This window comes from Lissotriton vulgaris, chromosome 4_1 (assembly GCF_964263255.1).
Source record: "Lissotriton vulgaris chromosome 4_1, aLisVul1.2, whole genome shotgun sequence".
Classification (NCBI taxonomy): domain Eukaryota; kingdom Metazoa; phylum Chordata; class Amphibia; order Caudata; family Salamandridae; genus Lissotriton; species Lissotriton vulgaris.
In genome coordinates, this window is record NC_141691.1 from 1,740,675,995 (window position 1) to 1,740,696,756 (window position 20,762).

At 45.7% G+C, this 20,762-nt stretch overlaps 1 protein-coding gene across 1 annotated transcript in view; it reads left to right on the forward strand.

The window, feature by feature from the left end:
- Positions 1-20,762, forward strand: part of POP1 (POP1 ribonuclease P/MRP subunit) — a 437,201-nt gene that overhangs the window by 62,912 nt on the left and 353,527 nt on the right. Inside the window, exons 5-7 of the mRNA XM_086966044.1 lie at positions 5,003-5,251; positions 10,916-11,003; positions 16,304-16,485. Coding sequence (XP_086822170.1) covers positions 5,003-5,251; positions 10,916-11,003; positions 16,304-16,485 — 519 coding nt within the window. The remainder of the gene's footprint in view (positions 1-5,002; positions 5,252-10,915; positions 11,004-16,303; positions 16,486-20,762) is intronic.

Sequence of the window (20,762 nt, forward strand, 5' to 3'; positions counted from 1 at the left end):
GTCTGAAATTGGGGTCTGAAATCCAGGTGTGTGAGCACAGTAAAGAGAAATAGCCACTCCACCATGTCGAAGGCCATGTGCGCGTTGAGAGACAAGACCACTGCTCACTCTCTGGTTCTATCTGCAAGTCCTAAGACACAGTGGTGACGTCCCAAATTGTGAGCAGTATTGCAACCTGCCATGAATCCAGACTGGTCTGGATGTACCTGCCTAGATATGATCGGGATTAATCAGAAGGCCAGGAGTTTGGCAAAGGATTTTTGCCTCTGCATTTAATAATGAAGTCTGTATGTACGAAGCATCTTGGTCCGCGATCTTCCCTTATGTATTATGACTACCGACTCGAGTCTGTGATCACTGGGTAGCATACCACGGCTTCTGCTCTCTTCATATTTCTTGAGCAGGTGAGGTACTGTGTGAGACCATGTAAGTTTATATAGTTACATTGGTAACCCATTTGGGCCTAGTGCCTTTCCTGAATTTGTAGCTTTGATTGCTTGTGTCACCTCCTACTCGGTTGGCTCGCTATCTAAATAGGTAATGTCAACCGTACACCGGAGGGGATCACTTTGGAACATGGCGCCCCGGGAGACAGGATTGTGATTCACGTCCGAAAATGACCTTACTGCGAGTGATCCCCTCCGGTGTACGGTTGACATTACCTACTCCCGGGCATCTAATATTGAAGATCGCCGCACAAGCGCGACCCCTACCAGTACCGCTATTCTCAGCAACAATACTTGAAGACACCTACCAGTGGTGACAACCACTCCAACTCGTACATACTGTGCGACCTTTACCCGAGTCGGCTTTTTTGAGTTGAACAATTTTCTTCAGCCTGTTCTGGTCTCGTGCCCTGCCGAGGCGGAATTATCACTGGTGAAGCGACCTTTTATTCTTCACGACACACATCGCAGCCCTAAGTTGTCGCGTGGGAACTGTACCAACGCGACGGAACACGTGTCGGCTGGTTGTGGCACCATTAAATATTCCGAAACTTTATCAACGATTGCTTCATACTTCTGATTACTTTTGTTGTCTTGGACATTGTATTTACATATAATTTCTTCACTACTCTATACTATACTACTGGTGTGTGCATAGGCATTTGTTGGATTAATGAGCACAAGGTCTTTTAAAGACCTGTGAGGTGCTCGGGTGTGGCTGTGAGTTGGCCCGGGAAGTGTTTCATCCCGGGCTGCCACACACGACGGGGGTGGCTGAAGCCCTTTGAGGCCAATGGGTGTTGCGCGCCTGACACAAGTATATATCCTCGCCGTACCGAAATGAGATAAAAAGGGAAAAAATAAATGAAATATCAGAAACCCATATCCAGTGCCATGAAAAAAAGATCTAAAAGAACCCACAATATATGTGCAAACTGTGATTTAATATATTTTCAAAGGCTTCATGCATCTACTCTTATCCAGTACCACAAAGTCAAGAGAATTCTTTGAAGTTTAAGACTGGCTATAAAACCTATGTTATTGAAATTTCAACACAACGGTTTCATGGATATAAAGTGTGAAGTGCACCCTGGAATAATGAACAAAGGGGATTGTTGGTAGAAGAAAGTGTGACCTCCTCCAGGTTGATGACTACTGGATGGTGGCCACATATGGCCCAGCTTCAAAGATATTACTGCTTTGTGAGGCAAATGGCAATCTGACCTTGATGGGCCTGCTCCTTAGTGTTGGTGGACAGGCTGGCATCTCCTCCAGAGGGGGAAAATATGTGCCTGACTGGTTTTCCAGCAGGAGTAGCTTATTATGCTGGGCACACCCCAGGGATGTACCTGGGGCTCTTCACAGAGAAAGGAGGCTTTCCCCACCTTGAATTTGGGTAGACAAGGGTACCCTGGACGTGGTGTGAAAGGTTGCCTCGTGGGAATTATTGCCCCATTGGTTGGTTCTTCTCTCTCACAGACGCTTGCTTCACCAGAGGGACCCACAAAGAGGACTGTACTTGCTGATCCCACTTATGGAAAAGCGTTCCACTTGTGCAGAATGGAAGAAGTGCCTCCAAGGGCTAGTTTGCTAGTCTATTAACCTGCAGGAACAACAAAAGACAAGAAACCCTGCACTTACTGAGAGCCCAGCTGTCCAGGAATGCCTGCCTGCCCACCGCTGGACACTAAAGTGCCTGCTGGGTGACCTGACCTTTCCGAGGTGTCCCGAAGTCTGTGTAACCCCTAGTTGAAGTGGACCCTGGTCCTCAGAGGGAAGATTTGCTTATCTGTAAGCAACCGCTGAGACTGTTGTAACCGGGAGACCAGTTGACCAGTTGATCAGGGGTACTGAACTTGTGCATGACTGCTCTGCTGAAACTTGGGAGATGGGAGTCCTGAGGCTGGAGATGGCGCCTAACGCTTTTGGAGTATATTTGCTTATCTGGAAGTGACTACAGGGTTACTTTCCTCCACCCAAGAAAAAGGTTTACTTCTTCCCTTGTCAGGAGAAAATTTCCACCCTTCATCAGTGTGGTAAGAGATTGAAGAAGAGATGGAAAATACCATTAAAAATGCACTTGTGTGGTTTGCACAAACACCTAGGAGCATTCCACCCCTGGAACTAAGGCTTCCAGTCTACTCCCAGCCCCTGTATACAGATCCAAGGAATGGGGTCAAAATCAGATCCGTGCAATAATAAGAACCCTGGTGTGTTCAAAGAGGCTATAATTGGAGCTTGTAATTTAATGAGATTACTGCCAGACTACATTGCTGGGTACCAAATTAGACACGTGGATTTATGAAGCATCATGTTCCCTTGTGCAAGTAGATTAGTTTATATATTGCACACCCCTGAGGTCACCTAAATTTACCCTGCCAGCAGCAAAGATAGCATGCTGCATGCTTGAAGTGCAGATTGTAATCATTCCTGATGCCTAGTTATGTTTGATGCTGCCAGTTTATTTGATTTGGTTTTTGTAAAATGCACCACACAGGTCCCTTGTACCATACCTGAGGTCTTTGCACACCCATTGGACTATCCTCCTACCAGGCAGTTGGTCCCCAACAGGTTTAGCTCACATGCAGACCTCCTGTCTTTTAAAGTTTGATTACCTGTGATTTTCTCTGAACACAAACAGTTTGGCCCTGCTTCCTGAAATTGTGTTTTCCTGTATCTGGGTTAGAAAATTTGACGGGCAGATAACTAATGTAATGATCAGGCCGCCTGATGTAGAAAACTCTGTGACGTACATAGGCCTTTCCACTTGGGGGAACCACGTGGACCGTTGTTAAGTAGTTTAGGATGCACTGCATCTCTCGCTGCCATTCAGAGGATGCTGTCCATTCCTGGGGCAGTCTCATCCTATTTAAGCTCGCATTTCACCCTTACTGCTCGATTCATATCTTTCCATAAAAAAGCAATGGCATAAGCAAATTTTGGTACGAGGAACTGCCGTTGTATTTGATGGAAATACTTGACCTCCCCATCTATCAGAATCTGGCATGAACTCCACGGAGGGCAAGACATTTCTTGCATGATGTACGTGAAAATACTGCTTCAGTTACTTTTCTTGTCAGTGACTGCTATGGTTCTAGCAAGAATCACAACTTTACTATGGCTGTAGGCCATAGTCCCAGTAGTGTGCAGGCTACTGGAATGAAGGCACTGGTATTGCAAGCCCTAACTGGAAATCCAACTCTTGGCCAGCAAGCTCTGCCACCCCATCCTTGGAAAAATAGCTCTCTGAATTGACTGAGCAGTAAAAGGCAGGTTTACTTGTGGCTCAGGAGTAATGAGGACAAGTGTACCTTAATCTGGTCTGGGTATGTAGAATAGAATACTAGCGAGCGGTATCTATACAGTGCTACGGGGGTGGGCTTGGGGAGAGGGTAGGTACAGTGTCTCATCCTCTTTTACAGACTGCACCATGTGAAGTGAACCCACAAGCTTTTAGTTGACTCAATCGTTCGGGAGCGCAATCAAGCAGGCTGCTCAGGACTGTTTGCGGACCTTCCCTAGTCAGAAGAATAGAGGGTCCAACGTTTCGTATCTATAATTAGCAGGGCACCTGGGCCTTAAGCAGATTGTGTGCTTCTGACAGAAGGAAGTTCCTGTGAACATGCAGGACTACCAGCCTCTGCCGGGCACTGGGTTCTGCGTCCGCAGGCCAACTACACAGCAACCCTTCCTCCCAAACTGTATTTGGCAAATACCATTGTTGTGCAACCTTGTGTAAGTAAAAAAGAGCAGGGTACTCAACTTGAGCCTTACTGAACTCCTCTTGGGTAAGTTCTCTAGCAGGTCCTGCAGCTTTGGCAGTGGCCATGAATCCAACAAGCAGTATGCCTCTAAGGCCACATCTCCTCTCTGTCTGGAGCAGGTTAGATGGGCATCAAACTTCTCCTCTCTTCTAGGGTCACATGTGGCTTTTCCAAGTAGAATACTGTCTCGGCCCTTTCAATAGCCTCTGACTGTGTCTGATTTCTACCCTAGACTTGCATTGTTTTCTGTTCACAAAGTGCTTTTAAGTGGGTGTTGGATGCCTGGTTTAGTTGTAATAAAAATATGTGCCTATGGCTTACTTTGTCTGTTCTTAATAGGTCTGGTATTTTCTTAATGTTTGCGCTTGCATCTATTTTCTGTAGATGTGCCTACTTCAGGTTGGCCTTTCTGTGCCTGATGGTAGGCAAATTTTTTTTAATGGATCACTGCAGCAGCTTTGTTGGCTAAGTGTGCTTACCTGAGACATCCATTTTCCTCTAATTGCTCCTTTCAAGCCTAAGCCAATATAGACACATTTTTACTCTTTTTATATCAGTCTTACCAGGAGCTGTTTTGTGTGCATTGTTGTTATTTGATACTTCTACACCTGTTGCCCGGTTTTAGGATTTTATTTAAAACTTCTGCTTTAATGTATTCTTTATTGTAGTTATTTTTCCTGGTTGAAGCACTGCCTTAGTCCCTCAGTGCCCAATCAGGCACAGCTCAGTCTGACAATGGCTTGAATTTGGATTAAATAATTGATGGTGTATTCCCCCTCTTATTTAATACAGATGGACAAGATGATGACTCAGAAAAAAGAACAGCCAAAAAGCAAATGCCGCAAAGCTCGAAGACGTCATGGAAACCTGCTGCAGGAGTTCAATCGACGGCAACTGAAGAATATTTGGCTAGAGACTCATATTTGGCATGCAAAGAGATTCCACATGGTGAAGAAGTGGGGCTATTGCTTGGGAGACAGGCCTACGACGAAGAGTTACAGAGCCTGCTTTCGAGCGATGACTAGTCATTGCCTTCTTCAGGTTGGAGCACTTCAGTAAAAAAACTAAAAACACTTGCATATACCTTCCTTAATGATAGTGTGATGAAAGGCTCACTGCTGTAATTAAGGAGAGGCCTTGGCTGCTCCTGGACACCGCCTAGTTTATCTCTGTCTCTGTTTGGGTACACTTCATGACTCCCTGTCATGGGAAGAGGGTGACATGGTACTTCATTCAAATGGAAGTTCACTAACCAGGAGTAAAGATGTGATATAGTCTTTTCTCTATGATCCAGAGTTTATTACTTTTTGTTTCTGACCGGTAAAATGCCTTCAATTCCAAAATGTGAAGGATGGGATTATGAAGTGATTGGCTTTACTAACTGAATATTACAACTAGTTTCCTGGCTCAGCTTTCAAACTTCATAGTTGGTTTGATAATAGGTAAATCATTTAACACTGTACGGCACTTGGAAAAAATAAATATTAATTTCTTACAGCTCTTTTAACCAGAGCAGTGTTAATTGGTGCTCCAGTCTGAGCATCGCTTCTTACATTGGAGACAAACTGGCTGCAGTACCTTGGCCATATTCTGAATGCAGTCAGATTTATATCACTTGCTAAATCAGCTGATACTACACTGTGGTTTGGAAAAGGGATCTTTTATTAAGAAACTCCAAGTACCTATTTACTCGGTTTGTATTACTGGGACTTGCATATATTTTCTGCTGTATGATGACATTTCTAGTTGAGCAAATTTACTGGGGTGGTTTGTGAGCGCTATGAGTGGTAAGACGAGTGAATATATACTTTTGGAAAACCATAGGTTTATGGGCATTCACAAAACATTTATGCAAAATTGTTATACTATACAATACTGACATATGTGACTGTTCATGATTATGAGGAGTACCAGGAATCCTTGGTGACTAAAGCCAAATATGTGCTGCAGTTAAATGTCGTATACTTGTAAAGCGCACACCTGCCCCAGCAAAGGGGCGTCCCGGCGCTGTATACCGCTGGGGAACCCATCCTGGCTTTCCCTGTGAGATGGTCCCTCCTGGGCATCTCCAAGGTGAAGACAAGCATCCCCGGCGCTGATGGGGCCGTTAGTAGAGATTAAGCAAGCTATTGCCCAGAGTTGCTGAGTGGGACCCATGGTTGGAGTAGGCACCGAGGCGAGAATTATCGAGTTCGCTGACCATGGCCCAAGACCCTGCCGCATCGGGAATCGAACCCTGGTCCCGGGCCGACCTCTGCTTCCGGGTCTGCCGCCTCTAACCAGTGAGCCACACCACTCAACTCGTACTTTTAGTTCAAGTTTTCCTCAAGCACTTTTAGGAACTGGGCTCCTAGTGAGCCATGGAAAACACTGTTTTCCTTCCATTAACCATCTGAAACCCAACACCTACAATTTCACATGCCAGCCTTACTTCCTTCTTTTTTTATGCTATAAACTGCCCATTACTGGTGTTTGACCCGTTATACTGAATTTTAAACGACACACTTTGCTTAGAAACAGTTGCTGGTGCCCTAGTTTGCTTGCTTTACTGCCTCCATTATGTTCACTAGTAATTTTCTGGATAGGTACCCCTGTATCATTAGGACTACACATGTATATTATTTGATTTGGCCTAGACGTGCATATTGAAGTTGTGGTATACATCTTGGACAAATTTCATGATTTTTTTTTCGGGGCATTTGAGACCGCTCCGAGCCACTTGCAATTCAGAAAGCATTTTAGGACCTATCTTTTCAAAGAGCACATCCACCACCCTACAATAATGGTAATGACTGTGCCTGTCGTTGTAGGCCATCTTCAATCGTTCTAGAAGCTCTTGCCCCTTGTTCAGCAATCCAGTGTTTCCCAGACCGATTCAACCCAAAGAAATGCCACCTCAAATGTACAGACTCATAGGAATCAAAGACTTGGGAGTACCTTGAATTATAACTTTAGGAGAGAACCCAACTCTATAAACATTTTAGACAGGTTCATGATTGGACATGTCCGTTAGAGGTTGCTATGTTTGATTGTGCTCGGTAGGGGTTGTACCTAAAGAAGGCTCTTGGAACCAGATTCCCAAGTTCACATTCCATGTATTGCGTGTTCTCCTTTGAAACTACAGAAGTGATACCTAGTACAGGACTACTGTCACACCCTTTGCTTGAGATTGAACTTTTTCCTGGATGTGCATTATTTGTCTTTGTTGTGTATAATTCATTAGTGAAGATTTTAAACTTAGTACAGTTTAAACTGTGGAGAAGCTCCTTTCTGAAGTTGAGGAAAGCGCCATGTTGGAAATTGGGTGCCTGTAAACACTGCAAGATCTACTAATCCTTCATGTTTAGATTGGGTACAATGTTGGCAGCTGATATCATGCCACTGGAGGCATGGAATTTACAGATGGCATTGGCCCATGCACATCATTTAGACTTGTTGGATTGGACTGATCTGTTCTAACTTTCTACTGATAGTATCTGCTACACAAGCTTTCCACAACTAACCCCAACAGTTTGCTGTTCCATGGACTGTGAGGCACATGTGTACTACGAGCCTTCTGCAGTTTCTCAATATGTGAGCAGATGTCCCATTATCGAACTGCCCTTGAGTTTTTTTTTTTGGTAAGTTTGGAGCATACGCTCTGTACTTTGCCCATGGCACTTTGCCATCAGAGAATTTGATGGGTGGTAGGGGATCTGTTCTAAACAGTTCCTTTTCTTTTTAGGTCTGGCCCAACCAGACATTATGTGATCACCAGAAAGTGCTTTAAGGAACCGTACTAGTAGAGAGGCTTGGATTCAGCGGCATGTTGACCTTCATCTCTACAATCTTTTAATTTAGCATAAGGTACCTGCTTCACCTGGGAAAGAGTGCACTTTTTTCCTCCTCAAAACGTTCATGCACAATACAGTGGCCTGAGTTGCAGACCAGGACAAAGCTGTTTATTATAGAATGTTTCAAGTTACCACAAATATAACTGTACTAGCTTATTTATTGTGGAAAACATTGGTTAATGCTGTTAGGCCTTTAATGGTGGATTGTTAGAATACTATGAATTCGCTATGCACAATACCATACTAGCTGCTGTTTTTAATTAGCTGGATGGGTGGGTGAATGCATGCGATTAAAGGGGAGTAAAGGATTGTATCTGATGTGCTTTTGAGTGCCTAAACTCTCTTAAATTGAGTGGGAAAATAGGGGAGTCTAAAGTAGATGTTCATGCGAACAACATTAATTGTAGAACCCCCAATAGTGAAGAGACAAATGAATTCAGATATGGATATTTTGGTTGTAGTCCCATATATTCTTCGCAGTATTTCGAAATAAATTTCCCTGTTCACTGGAGAAGGTTGCATCACTGCCCAAGTCCCAATAATACACATCTAAACATTCAATTGTGACTCCCAAATCTTAAAGCCAGTTTTTGTTGCTCATTTCCGGCTTAACCTTTTGTTTTTCAGGAATGAGTACTAAAGAGTTTAGTCTGTGGATAAGCGTCATCCTGGATGGCCATCAATTCTTCCTAATTTTTATTAGGCATTTTAAATGGTTTCAGTAGAGGTATGTGCTAAGCGATAATGTGATTTACTGCAGTAAGCTAATGTCGATACAGTTTGTGCCTATGCTGAATATGGAAGGGTGATACATTTTTTGAGAACTTTTTCTCCATTCATGTTACAGATGGTGGGGCACAGTTGATTTTTGTTGCCATGCTAAAGATTGTAAAGCAATGTGATATGAACCATCTGAATTCTGCTTTATACCATCTTTCAGGCAATGGGTAGGTGCATTGAGAGAACCACATTGTCCGACTATGCGGATGCCTAGAGTATGCCGTGTTTAAATCCAAGCTTCTGCACTGTGCAACATGGCACAGTACCACTTGGAAAAGAATGTTTGGCCTGTTCAAAAATAGAAAGGTGATGTATGCATCCTGTCTGGATTGAGCAGGGCATTCAGAGAGGCAGAGAAAAGAGAAGAATATAGTTAAGAAGGCCGCAGATATAGAATAATTGGAACCCGTCCAAGTACAAGGCAGTAGATCTATTATGTGAGCAAATTGTGCTAATATAAAACTGTGGTCATCTATAAAGAGCCAGAGCAAGTTCGCAAGGTTTTGACTGAAGCAGTGATGTCAAGAGTGATAAAACTGGCAATGAAGCCATAGGAAATTGTAGAAAGTCAGGGACTGTTGTACCTGCAATGACTAAGAAAGATGGTGATTTCCAGGCAGGAGAAAAAAACAAAGTTTCTCTAAGTTTCCAAACTGTTGCACTCAAGGAACCTCTGCCGTAACCATAACCAAGACACTGGAGACAGTTGTTTCACTAACGAAAAGCAGTTCCCAGCCAAGAACAAGTATAACGTCTAACTAGAGTTTGGTTCTTGTGAAAGCTAGCTTGTGTACATATAAGAGTTTAGGCTCTCTAAGTTGTTATCTGAAGGGTGACCCTCTCTTATTTTTCCCTTTTGAAATATTCAAGGTTTTTCCTGATGAATTAATCCTGGAGCGTAAGAATTTACCTGTCTTAAATACTACAGCATTGCTAAAGCCTGATGTTTTCAATACAACCTTGAACCTTGCTCCCATCTCACGTTACGGCTGCACCCCTTTCTTGATTCCCCTAACCTATGTAAAGTGTGTTTAGTGTGAGCTTTGTGGCAAAGTTGGTGTTTCAGTTCTCTTATGTTTGGTCATATTTGAGATTGAACCAGTCGCCTTTCTGAACCATAGTACAAGAAATTGCCCCGTCTTAATAGTTCCCACAAATTTTAATGCTACTTGTTTGTATCCTTAATCGTTTCTTGATACAGATGGTTGGATTCTGGTTAGACTTATGCCAGAAATCCCAAGCCCATAAGGGGACCAGATGAAAATCTCAAAGTGCCTTAACCATCTCTTATCATTATATAATGCAAAACTATTTCTTCCTTAACACCTTTCCCTCTTAGGTATGTGTGCACCCCTGTGGTGAGGAACATATTTTCTTGTTTCTTTCAATGCCCTGAAGTCAATTGCACTTGTGAACCATGTTAGGGATGTTAACCTTTACTGGTGGAGCTACATTACAGCATGCCCATAGGCTCCTTTGCGCCAGTGAAATAGGAAGTATCTTCATTCATATAACAATAAAACTGGTAATGGGTTCAATCTCTGAGGTGGTCCGTAGGATAAAATTACTCTGGTCCAATGGCCTGTGCTATAGAAGCATCCTTTTAGGTGATATTGATGCTCTAGGAGCATTCTTTTATGTGATCTTGACTCTGATCTGACTTTCTACCACTGCACCTGCCCTTTGTTGGACAGGGATCCAGTCGTTGAAGAGCTCTTAATCCACTTTATATTACAGTAAACCTAGATACTCTTCAGAACCCATTTTAAACTGAGCTGATCTGAAATGATGTAGTGCTAACCTGAAGAGTAAGATCTGCGGAGTAAATGCCCAAGCCAATGACACACATCCCCACCCCCTGCCCCCCAGCCTGACTTAATCATGTGTGCATAAGCAATCTTTCCCCCTCCTTATTGTATACGCTCTTTACCTCTCCCACAATGGATAATCTCTTTCTTTCCCTTCCTTTTTCCACTAGCCAGATGTGCAAAACATTGATGTTTACTTATAGGTGACCTATTTAGAACTATTGAGGGTAGAAAAAAAATCACCTTATGTACGTTTTACAAATCTTCAAATGTTTCTGTTTTAGGATCTCACCTATTACTGCTGCCTGGGGTTGGTTGGAAAGGAAGAAGAGCTTTTGAAGTCTCTCGCTCAGTTATGCAGTTCAGAGACAGGTAATAATTTTAGCACCATGTGTGATGTCCTGTCCATGACATAAGAGACATTCTGGTAAATCAAAACTTTTTATCCTTTATCAAATTCTAACACTGCCATTGTATGAACTTTGAAGAAGAGTATACAGTAGTTAGCTTTTGTGAAGCCTAAGAACAGTTGATGTGGGTCAGCAGAGCCTTGTCCAAAATGGTGAACCTTTGCACAAGTTTAATCTATATGGTACCTCTTCCATATAAGGAAATTCATATTTGCCTGAAGTCTAGAAAGGTCTAGCCATTTTTTGCTTTATGTGCACTGAAAAATAATTAGTGATTAATGTACTTTCATCCAGGTTTTATGGTTTTCTACTGCTTACTTTGTAAAGAATTCTACTTTCTAGGAGAAGCTTTTTTTGTTCTATTTACTACTACATATTTAGGATTTAAAATTTCTTATGGCCGTAGCTTTCTACAATAAGTGAAGTTGCACAAAGGATTGCATGTAGCTCAAACAAGTTAGCATATTTGTAATTTCTAAATTGTATTTATGTCGGCACTTATTTTCTAGAAATATTTGTCAAGCCAAATGTTCATACTGTGTTAGGTGTAGCAACTAATTGAGTAATACTGAAGATCATACCTTGCAAAGCTCCAGTAGCGCTGCTAGTTAATATGGGGGAAAAGTCCCAGAATAAGCCAGAACTGAAGCTAATCAAAGCATGATTTATGGCAGTCTTGTGTCTTTGTGTTCCACAAGTGGCGTTTTGCTTTCGCCTACCAAAGGATCCACCTGGGAGCAATCGACCAGCCCACTTTAACTGGTGGCTTTCATGCTCTGTGAGTGAAGGTATATTTTTTTCCTGTTCACGTGTACATCCACCTAAAAAGGAGTGCACCTTATTACCAGGACTGGCAGACCAAAACTTTGCTTTACCAATGATCTTTCTTTCCATTCTTTATCAATTTTTTTTTTAAACTTTTTTTTTTTTTTATTATAGGCAGCAATAATAAGGTACAGTACTTCCAGATAGTCACATATCATCAAAAATATCAGCCCTCCATAATCCCAATACAGTATTAAAACAGTGTATATTCCACCACAGTAATTTCCAGCACATCGACCATCCCACGCCTCCTCCCCAACCCCTAAAAATTGTCTTCTGAGCTCTCATCCCCCCCCGACTCTGGGCGCTTCACATATATTTCCCCATAACTAATTTCAAGCCCCCAGATCTTATTCCATTTTCCGCGGCAGCCACGGTTATCAAATACCGTCCGTTCTGCAAACATGGGCAAATCCATGTCTATGGACTATGCAGTCAATTTTGGCACCTCCTCCGCCCCCCACTTCTGCGCAATGTTACGCTTTGCCACCATTAACCCAAGAATGGCCCAATCCAGCATAAGGTGATTAAGGTAATTCGGCTCCCAGACATTCAACAAACATCTTTTGGGTTCCGGTAGAAGTGACACCTTCCCCACTTGTGATATTGTTCTCATTATTCGAACCCAGTAGTCCATTATCTTCGAGCATTGCCTTATGGTATGGTAGAAAGTTCCCACCTCCCCACATCCCCGTAAACAATATGGATGTGATCTACCAATTTTATGTAGGGTAAGTCTAGTGAAATAAACTCTGTGCAGTATCTTAAGTTGCACCAGTCTAAGGCGCAAGGGTATGCCCACCTCCTTCGGGGATCCAAGTGCCTCCTGCCAATCAGAGTCATCAAAGTCTCCAACATCACGGGACCACTTCCCTCTGAGTCCTACCGTGGGATCTGGGAGATTGACTAGCTTTCGGTATGTAAATGAAGTAGCCCGCTTCTGCATATAGTCTGTTAAGAGTCTGTCCTCCAAAGGCGAGGCTTCCTGGACCTCAGTGCCCGGAGGCAGGGCCGTCAACAGAGCGTGTTTTATTTGTGTGTAGCCGAAGAGTTCAGTGGGCGCCAACTCGTATTGTTGCTGCAGGTGCTCAAATGACACAACTTTCCCCTTGCGCTAAATATCTCCCACCGTGGAGATTCCTATGGCATCCCAGTGGGCAAAATCCTTGCTATTCCTGAGCAGACTCAGCTGTGGCGCATCCCAAAGAGGGGTGAGTTGGGTCATAGTCCCCTGCCCACCCAGCTTCCTCTGTGCCTCATGCCATAAGGTGACTGTCTACTGTGTGGGTCGAATGCGGGATTTGGTACGCTTTTTGTTGTAAAGGGGGGACAGTATCCCGCCCACACCCAGAGCAACTCTGTCTGCTCTAAACGGCGGGTCTTCTTTGGGGGCATGAATCCATTGATTGATTGATCTTCAATTTTGCTGCCCAGTAATACAACTGTATGTTCGGAAATGCCACCCTCCCATCATACCAGCTTAGTCTGTGTTATGCGTGCCGGTTTGTGTCCCCAGAGTAAACTGGAGACCAGGGCTTCTATGGCCTTAAAGTAGCTCTAGGGCACCGGGAATGGTGTATTTTCCAGCACATATGAGAAACGAGGAAGCGCCATCATTTTGAAGAGCGCTGCCTTCCCTAATAGCGTGAGCGGTAACTCCTCCCTGTGTGCAGTGTCTCGTCTAAGGCGCTCCAGAGGGGGCTGCAGGTTATACTTATAGAAGTCCGCGGAGTTGGCCGTAACATTGATCCCCAAATATTTGAACCCATCATCTGCGATCATAAGTGTGCAGTTCTGGGGGAGCTGCGGCGGCGGGCCGTGCAGCACGTACAGCACAGATTTGGACCAGTTGATGGTGTACCCCGATGCCCGCCCAAAGAGTTCACAGATATTAATGAGGACTAGTATAGAACGCCTAGGAAGGGTCAAATACAATAAAACGTTGTCTGTGTATATGGAAATGCGATCTTCCCACTCGGCCGTCCACTTGAGTCCCTTATCATTGGATCCCAACTGATCCATGCTGCCAGGGGCTCGATGACTAGCGCGAAAAGCTGCGGCGACAGGGGACAGCCCTGGCGGGTGCCTCGAGTCAAGGGGAAGTCTTCAGATATATGCCTGTTTACTGGTATATAGCAGACTGACCCACGTGCAAAATTTAGGACCAAAGTCCAAATGGCGAAGGACCGCAAACAGAAATGGCCACTCCACTAAGTCAAAGGCCATTCTTGCGTCAAGGGAAAGGATGACCTCCGGCTCCTGAATATACGGCATTCGGGCCATCACACCTTGTTAACGTCGCAGGTTTAAAGCTGTGCTCCTGCCCGGCATGAAGCCGGATTGATCTGGGCGTACCAGCGTTGTTAGGTAGGGCATGAGTCTAATCGCCAATAGTTTTGCTAGGATTTTGGCCTCCGCATTAATCAGGGAGATTGGGCGATATGAGGTACATTCATCTGCAGGTTTGCCCGGGTTGAGTATAGCCACTACTGTGGCCGTTCTTTGATCCAATGGCAGCTCTCCCTTTTGATTCTTTATCCATTTTTAAGTACTCTGTTTAAGTTATGTTTTCAGGTTACTGTAATTCAAGGCAAAAGTGCCTTTCATTGATGCCCCAAGGTTTTTGCAATGTGTCTTAAGGTGTTGAGGTGGAGTAAGTGTATGAAAATTATCAGAAATGGACATCCTCCACACCCTCCCCTTGTAATGGAAGTCAAGCCACCAAGTAATTTTTCCTTATGGGACTTTCAAGATCATTTAGTTGGGAGACAATAACCTATTTTATTTAGTCCAAGAAATATTTTGTGCTCACCTTGCACTGAACAGATTCCCGAGTTATGTTCTGAGTCAGAAATACATGACCCCTAACTTGAATGTCGTGCTTTATTGGCCTTTCTACCTGTTGAGGTCTTCTGTGGATTGTGAGCCAGTAAGTATAGTCTTCACCTATCCAGTGGTCCTCTGTTTTATTTCGTAGGGTGATGGAAAGAATGGCTATTTCTTTGGGTTCATAGCTCAACTTTCATCGGATTTGCTACTGACCCAGTATGAAAGAAGTCTATGAAATTCTAGATTTCCAGAGTACTGCACTAACTATTTAAAATGTATGCATTCAGATTTTCGCTCTCGCAGAGCATTAGGCTGAAGTATTCCCAAGTAAGAAAGTCCATGTATTTCTTTTATTTCCTTTTAGATGGAAAATATTTTTCCAGTAAAGTAAACCTTTCTTCCTACCCCTACAAACAAATTGGCAGGTGTTTGTTCCTTTATCGCCCTGGGGAAAAAAACATAATCTTGCCCTTTTGCAGTACTAAATGTGTGACTTTCCTGGGTTGAAAACTGCCTACAACATTATATAGACTCTAGGGGTGGGCGTAACTTTTTTAATTCCATGTGGCTTAATAATTCAGGATTAGACAAAAATTTGACAAGATTAAGTGGAATTATGCAAGAAGAGTAATTCTGCATTAATTGCTATTTTCTTAATGTAAATATGCCCAAAATGGACTATAGGATACATTTTGCTATAAGAAAGAGCTCTATATGCAACAGAACATGAATAGTGAGTGCAAGCAGACACTCACTAAATATGCACTTGGGCTAGGATTTCCCCCCAATTTACTCCTGGCATTTAAAGCTGGTTTCTTTTTGCAAAATCCACCCTTACATTTAAAATGGATGTGGGGATGCATTTTACCCCAAATAGCTCTAAATGCAACAGAACCTAAACAGCAGAGTGAGTAGCTGCTCGCAATTGCTATGTGTTGTCTTGTAGTAGGATTCTCTCTCCGCCCCCCACCCTAATAACGAAAGTGGTCTTAATCATGTTCTTATTGGAAATCACGTGTCAGAGTAATGTGGAATTACTGAAATTACTCCAGCTTATTTGAAATTCTTCTTGGCCAAATAAACACCCACACACCTTCAAGTACCTGGGTGTTCACATAGTTTTCTTTGCAGCTGCACCCAGCCAGAAATGTGCATATGCATCTGCAAATTTTATTTTGGAAATTACAGCTTATTGGTCGAATTTGTGCATTTCCAAAATGCACTTCAGATATGTACCTTTTGTGAAATATTGATTCTCTCAATTGGGGTGGCAGTTTGCATGCTACAGTGATGTTTTTCATGCACCTTAGTTCAACGTACATGTGGAAAATGCAGTTTACCTGCCTTTAATAAGGTAGAGTTGTGCCTGAATGTGTTGTATTTTGTTTTGCGTTTGGTGTGCATTTGTTTTATTTTTCTTGCAAAGGCAGAGCGCAAACTCGTTACTAGGTGGATGAAATGCAAATTGCTAGTTGCTTGTATATCTCAATTAATTTTTACTTGCTTTAAGGCACCCTCTGATTTCTAAGAACAGCGCAGCATAGTCCAAACAGACAATCGTACTTGGAATTACTATGTTGTCTAAATGTTGGTTTCACTTTTCTTTAGGGCCAACATTTGCTGCTACCCAGTATCTGTCTGGAAAGCGTGAAGGTGCCCTAGTTCTTTATAAAAACAATCAGTATCCACAGGAAGTTATTGGTCCAGTCACGTTCATTTGGAAGCCAAAAGATGTCCCTGCTTCACAAAACAGACAGTTATGGATCTGGACACATCCTGCTCAGAAACAGGTACAGTTCCTTCCTTCCTTTCTTCTGAAAAGTAGGAGGTATCCATGCCCAGCAAGTCTATTAATCACTCTGTAACTGAATTAGGGACATCCCAGTGTATAACATTGTTTTCTTGTTTAACGTTCAAATTTTCGTCCTGATGTCTGGTACTTTCAGTGGCGGTTGCTGTGCTCAGGTAAAAAATATACTTCATTCCACAGCACCCATTAAACTTTCAGGTTTAAGGCTCCTGACGACCTATAGAGAAAAGGCTTGAGGGAGGATTTGGGTAGGAACATGTGGGATCTTGTGTTACCTCTACAGCAAAAATGAATCTTAAGTTAGTCAATCCACTTTGCTATCATGTGGTGGGTGGATGGATGGATGGATTGATGGATGGAATAGAAATCGCTTACTACTTGGAAAAGTTGTGCCACCCTGCATGTAAGTATTTTGGAAACTTAACAATCATGTAAGACCACTAGGGGTACTCCCATGTTTTTCCTTTAATATTCATCAAAGACACCTAAAGTTTGTGCTCTTCAGATCTAAAATGACTTCTGTCCCATCATCCCAGGATATGTGATAATTGGCAGTTAACAGCAGCAATTAATTGTCATGTGTATTCAGCCTTTTTACCTCCTATCTGTTGAGGAGTTGGCATACGGGCACTCTCAGCGAAGTACCACCTGGTCTCCATAACTGGAGTCATGCGCCTTCCTTATGTGAGACATTTGGGGGAAGACGTGTGCCTTTTATGCTAGAGTTAATTTGGACACTGTGTGCCTGCCTGGCTGCAGACAAGATGAGCTCCCACTGCTACTTAGTATTTATTCTGTGAACGAAATGAAAAGTTACTTACTCATTGTTTTTTACCACTCCCTGAAACCTGATAACCCTGTGGAGAAGGCTTGCCTTTTTTGTTTACAGTAGGTTTTGCACTGTCTTAGTGAAACTTATCTGTTGGACAGGCCACGTGAAAGGCTTGCTCCCTCCCCGCACGACCAGGCCCGAGCCTGGCTCTTCAGGTGTTACACGCAACAACCACCCGTTTCCCGTCTCATATGGGACCCCTGCCCCTGGACATCTCCCCATCATGGGCCCGATCCCCTACTGGCCCTCTCGCCCGGCCTGGGCGCCATCTTGGACACAGCACCACGAGGCCGCGTGGCCTCCGATCGACCCCAACCCTGGGCCTGGCCAGGCCCCGACATCCCGGCACCACCATCCACCCAGGAGGTGAGCGGACTACTTGGCAGGTCAATGGGAGAAAGAGGTGTCGATGGCTCTCCCCCGCCAGGTGCCGATCGCCCCAGCTTCCCCGGGCGATGGCTCCACCCCCCTGCTGGGTGTCTGGACTCCCTCATCCTGGACCTCCCGACCTCCAAGCGCGAGGGTCCGGACATCAAAGGGCGCCAGACCTATAACTCGGGCAGCTCCAGAGCAGGAAGGCAGTTGTATCCTGGAGTCGAGAGACGCAGTGAAGAACTCATCCTTGACGGACTACTGGCGCTGCCGTAGCCCTGCCTTGCGAACTATCGACCTGCCTGCTGGCGCTGCCGCAACCTTCTGAAACCTTCATCGTCGTCGGGACCTGCTGGCGTGGCCGCGGACCGTTTGTAACCACCACCTTCATCGGGACCTGCTGGCTCCGCCGCGGACCGTCGCTACCTTCAACCCTCCCGGGACCTGCTGGCTCCGCCGCGGCCCGACCACCTAGAACGCCGAGCTCGAGGATTGTGAGCTATTTCATCTACCAGATTGGTAACGAGACTGTCCCGCTACCCTTTTCCCCACCAAGAGACTAGAATAGAGGGGACCCCTGAGTCCAGACCTCCTTGTACCATTTCACCGTACTTGAAGAATTGCTTATAAAGAACGTTGAACCTTATCCTTGTGTGGTGTGCATCTGTGGGGGGGAAGTTACTTGTCTGTACGATCGCTGGAGACGGCTCTCCCCGGAGACCTCTCCCCTTGTCCTCGGCCGACCCTCCAGGTCCCGTCTAACATTGGTGGCCAGCGGCGCGATCCGAATCGACGCGTAATCGTACAGAGAGTAGCTCACCCCACGACAAAACCACAATGTCAACCAAAGAAAGCGGATCCACCGAGAAATTCCAGATGGAGAAATTGGAAGAATACAGCCATCGTGAGTTGAAACAATTCTGCATGGAACTAGGTATCGCTACCACCGATCTGAGTACTAAAGACGATTTCAAGCACACCATTGAGTCATGGGCAGAAACCGGGGCCGTCAGACCCCCGGACCAAAATGTCGCAGCAGCAGAGAAAAACACCACGGCTCCCGAGGAGCAAAGAACGGGTCTCTCGCAAGATGAGATCCAAGAACGAGAAAGAAACCGACTACATGAGATAGAAATGGCCCGGCTCAAAATGGATGGCGAACTCAAATTAGCCGAACAAAAACTGAACCTGGAACACCTGCGGCTCCGAGAAGAACGGGAAGAGAAACAGAGACAAAGAGAGCTCGAAGAGAAGAGACTGGCGTATGAACACGAGCGCAAACTAGCTGAGATAGACTTACGCAAGCAGAACAAAGAATTAGGGGTGCCTGAGCAACCACGCACCCCGGGGGCAACAGAAAAGAAGGTACACATCCCCAAGGATGTTGTTCGAGAATATTTCCGAGATGACGACATACAGCAGTGGTTCAAGGCCTATGAGATCGCTATGACCTCCCACCGGATCGATCGCAGCGACTGGGGAGCCGGTCTATGGGGGAGGTTCGTCAATGAGGGCCGCGATGCCCTGCTACAGCTTCCCGACCATCTGATGACCTCCTATGACCACATGAAAGCTACCCTCCTCACCCGCTATGGGCTCACACCCGAAATGTACCGCCAGAGGTTCCGCGACTGCACCCGGATCCCGGGTACAACTTGGGTGGAATACGTGAACTATTTCAGCCGAGCCTTCGAGGGTTGGATCAAGGGAAGCAACGTAACGACCTACGAACAACTCTTCAATCTCATGGTATGGGAACATCTATCAAACAACTGCTTCGTCGAGCTCAGGCAGCACCTCCTCGACAGTAAATTGACTGATCCGCGGCAGCTCTCCGCCGAAGCTGACCGGTGGGAAATTACCCGAGTGGGCCGAAATGGGTCACATGAACAGAACAGGAACAACCACGGTCAGCACCGTCCCCGAGGAGGAGGAGGGGGCCAGGGCCGAGGAAGAGACAGCGCCCCGGCCGCCCCCGCTACCAGCACCCCACCCCCGGCCAACCGGGGCCACACCCCGGCGCGGCCGGGATACAGAGCCAATGTCACCTGTCACCGATGCCAGCGAGTCGGCCACTACGCAAACGACCCAAATTGTCCACAGAGCCAGACTCCGAGACCCCGCCAGATGGCTGCCGCCGCCCTGGGGGAAGAACAAATCTCCGAAGACCACGAGGAATGTGAGCAAGAACACCAAGAATGGGAACCCGCCGCCATGGTTCTAGCGTGCCTAGGGGGAAGAGACATGGTCCCGCGGGTCCCCCTACCCGCCAACACCCGGAAGTACAGTCAGTGGGTGAACATTAATGGACGCCGGGCCGAAGCCCTACGTGACACCGGGGCCAGTGTAACGGCCGTCCGCTGTCACCTGGTGACCCCAGAACAGATCCTGCCGAACGTTCTCTGCCCTGTCCGTTCAGCCGACAATTCGGAGAGTCTATGTCGGATGGCCTGCGTCCCCTTCGAGTGGGGAGGAGTCTCCGGCATGTTGAAGGTGACAGTCCGAGATGATGCCCCCGTAGACTGTCTCCTGGGAAATGATCTTGAGAGTTCCCCGTGGGCCGCCGTAGAGAGGAGAGAGCACCTGGGGATGTTGGGCATCCCGGACTGGGCGGGCGTAACCACCCGGTCCATGGCTGCCCGTGCCACCCCACGACCCGAAGAACCTGAATGGCCGGCACCTCCTCCCCCGGTCGCTCCAGTAGAAGACACCGACTGTGCCGTCCCCCCAGGGCCAACTCCCGAGGGGCTCGTTCAGCCTCAGGACCTTCCCGGCCTGGCTCAGTGGCGTCAGGAGGGGGGGCCCACCCAGGAACAGTTTCGCCACGAGCAGAAGACCTGTCCCTCCCTCGAGGGACTCCGCCAACAAGCCCTTGCCCAGAGTGCAGGGGATACCTCCGGAACCCATTGGGTCTATTGGGACAATGACCTGTTGTACAGCGAACAGAGAATCGCTGAGTTAGGGGCCAGTCGAGTGCTAGTGGTGCCCCTACGCTTTAGAGACTTCTTGCTAAACCTGGCCCACGATGTCCCCCTGGCTGGCCACCTGGGTCA